The sequence below is a fragment of the Diaphorina citri genome, unplaced genomic scaffold (genome assembly GCF_000475195.1).
Source record: "Diaphorina citri unplaced genomic scaffold, Diaci psyllid genome assembly version 1.1 scaffold38137, whole genome shotgun sequence".
NCBI classification, from domain to species: domain Eukaryota; kingdom Metazoa; phylum Arthropoda; class Insecta; order Hemiptera; family Psyllidae; genus Diaphorina; species Diaphorina citri.
Genome location: NW_007415468.1, coordinates 7,378 through 10,513, shown reverse-complemented (window position 1 = coordinate 10,513; position 3,136 = coordinate 7,378). Strand labels below are relative to the sequence as shown.

At 39.8% G+C, this 3,136-nt stretch overlaps 1 protein-coding gene across 1 annotated transcript in view; it reads right to left on the bottom strand.

Moving 5' to 3' along the window:
* Window positions 1-420: 420 nt before the first annotated feature.
* LOC103523760 (titin) overlaps window positions 421-3,136 on the bottom strand; it is a gene marked incomplete at its 3' end in the record, with an annotated part of 10,087 nt that continues 7,371 nt past the window's right edge. Inside the window, exons 6-8 of the mRNA XM_026833102.1 lie at window positions 1,507-1,842; window positions 904-1,138; window positions 421-614 (exon numbers count right to left, since the gene is read on the bottom strand). Coding sequence (XP_026688903.1) covers window positions 421-614; window positions 904-1,138; window positions 1,507-1,842 — 765 coding nt within the window. The remainder of the gene's footprint in view (window positions 615-903; window positions 1,139-1,506; window positions 1,843-3,136) is intronic.

Sequence of the window (3,136 nt, the reverse complement as noted above, 5' to 3'; positions counted from 1 at the left end):
GAAAAAAAAAAAAAAAAAAAAAAAAAAACATAACTGGCGCAGTCGACCATTTATGCCAAAAAATGAAACACAATCGATTTATTGGAACACTCGCACCGAATCATATAAATGAAGATCCAGAAAACACCCCAAACTAAAAGTACTACAATAGAAACAAGATATATTGTCTCTGACTACCGTGAGTCCTATGCTGGTAGCAAAATAAGATATATAAGACCTTGTTTAGACTACGAGAGTAAACGGACTTTTCAGTCCTATGCTGGCAGTATAAACAAGGTAGGTATATTCTATTGTCTATTCTATTCTAGTAATAAACAAGGTAGATATATTCTATTGTCTATTCTATTCTAGTAAACAATTTATATTGTATTGATTTTCAAAAAAAAAAAATAAAATAAAATAACCAATTCAAATTCTTACCTCGCTTGCGTCTACGACTCTCTCTTGGATCTTTCCCTTGTGTTCCATCTCCGTGGTTTCTGTGGCGGTGATCTTCCTCACGATTTCCTTGTCTCCTTTCTTTTCCTTCTGGACCTGCTGGGACTTGGCGGTGTGAATCTCTTTGCCGTGGACCCCGGACGCAGAAGGCTCCGGGACGGATACTTTCCGTCCATCTGAGAAGATAATGAAGATTGGAGGTTCAATTGTTTACAAATTAATAGATTGAGAAAGAGACGTGCTCATAAAATGGTACGTACGATCTTACCTATCTACTTTCATTTTCAGGAGAAGACACAATAATGAACTGTTCGATCACACTGAAGATCTAGTCATCGTCATTCGAAAAAGAATAATTGTTCTACGGTCATCTTGAACGAATGGATCCTAAAAGATTAACCCACTGAATACACGCTTAAATTGCAAAAAAAAGTTATCATATCTTGAGAAAGTTAAAAAACTCACCAATAATCTTGGTCTCTTCAGTGCTGACGCCACTTCTGTCCGAGGAGGCAGTGCGGGATTTCAGAATGTTCTTCTTCTGCCACGGCTGCAGTTCAGGTTCTTTCTTGGCAGCCTCCAGATCACGTTCGTACTTCTGAGCGGCCTTGCTGGACACGGAGACACGTTCTTGAGGAATGCCCACCTGGTGAGAGGCCTCACGGATGCGAGCTTCGCGGATCAGCTGGTCTTCTTCCAACTGAAGAGGTGAGAGAATAATTAGAGTATGAGATAATGAATGAGCTATTAAACTTGATGGTCTTGGAGGTACAGCCATGCGTTTCATCTCAACAATAAGAGACAATTTGAGAGCAATGTGTGTAAAAAAAAAAAAAAAAAACTTGCTGTTGACTAACAAAATTAATTGATGATATTTAACCAAGAATATTGAAAAGGGTACTTTACGAGTAGACAGCTATGCGTATCAAGTTCACTACAGAACAACTGTTTAGACTGCAAGAGTAATCCCTTTTCAGTCACAATTATAAACAAGAAACATTCTACTTGCAGGTCTATTCTATTTGTCTATTTCACTTGTAGGTTCTTCACAAGGAGCAAACCACTCACCTTGCTCAGTTTGTTGTAATAGTCTTCGGTCTTGCGAGTCTTGACGGCTTGTGTCCACTCCGGCTCTTTCTTTTGGATCTTATCGCGCTTGATCATATCCGCGATAGTGCCAGCCATAAGCGCATCCGGAGTTTTGGTGGCCTGAGCCGCATGCCGCTCGTCAAAGACTTTCTCAAGTTCTGTAGATTCGTTGGCGCGTTCCTTCTGGTATTCGGACAACTCCGAGTCGTACCAGGCTAGAGACGGGAAATATTTTGTTAATATTGGGAACTTGAACGGAAGTTTGATGCTCTTTGGATGGGATTGGAAGGCTACTAGGGTTGAGGAAAACCGGGCCTACTAAGGGTGGTATGGATGGATTGGAAGGGCTACTAGGGTTGAGGAAAACCGGGCCTACTAAGGGTTGGTATATACAGTTGTCATCTTGAACATCTTTGATCAAGACGTATTTTGAGGCCCCCGCCGCCGCACATTGTCAATACTTTGGGTCAATATTCTTGTCCTTGCTGTAGAAATATTGATAGTTTGCGGGACATTTTGACAATACTTTTTTCATAGGAGAGATAAGTATTGATATATTGACAATGACAACCCAAGTATTAGATCATGTGCGGGCCGGTATTAGCACTAGGTACTGTTAGGGGCGATACTACCTAATTTTATTGGACAAAATTTAATGATCTACATCTGTACATATTTGTAATGTTGCTGTAGGTTTCGGGCCTTTTCTGTGTACACGAGTAATTATGACACGGTGACGCGGTCATAAGGTCAATTCACGGGCGCTTCAAAATGTCCAATGAAACAACCACGTGTTACACGATGTTGCACGTTAGCAGCAACTATTAGAAGCGAGTGATATTAAATATTGACGGAGACTACACATGAGGTACATAATTATGTTTGATCGAGGAATACATGTTAGACGAAGGTACTCAGTTTTGGACAGTGTAATGTACTTTTATCCAAATTTGGATTGGTGCTAATGCCTTCGCTGACGGATACGTTGAAAGTTGCGAACAAATTTTTTAACTTGTAAGATACAAAGAAGGAGAAAATATCACAGCCCATGCCAAAACCAAAAATCTAAAGATTAAGAAAGCCAGTCGAAATATTAATAAAAGGAAATGAAAAAAAGCAGGTCGGCTGAAGAATTTTGAACAACAGTGAATGGGAATGATTTTAATGCATTAAATTTGACAGGGAATGATTTATTTCTGTTTGGATGACACAAAGAGCTTTTTGATAGAGCATGGAGAGACTGGTTAATAGAATAATAAATAAATAGAGGAATGTAAAGGATGATGCATTTCAAAATTCGATTAGCCTTACACAGTGCTATGACGAAGGCAGAAAAAGGCTCCTAAATATTTGAGCGGGTACGCTTAGAGACATAACTTCGAGGATGGAGAACATTTGTAGAACATTTATAAGCAGCAATGAGCCAATAAGTCTTATCTAGGGGACATCGAAACATATTAGCGCGGGCCTCGGGGCAAGCCAATCTCACAGAACTCATTAAGCCTACAGACTATAACTGCTTACAATAGTCCTGGCCGCCTATGAAGAAGGAGACGGCGAAACGTAGGTAATCAAATAAAGAAAGGGTTTAAAGTTCCTTTCAAGACAT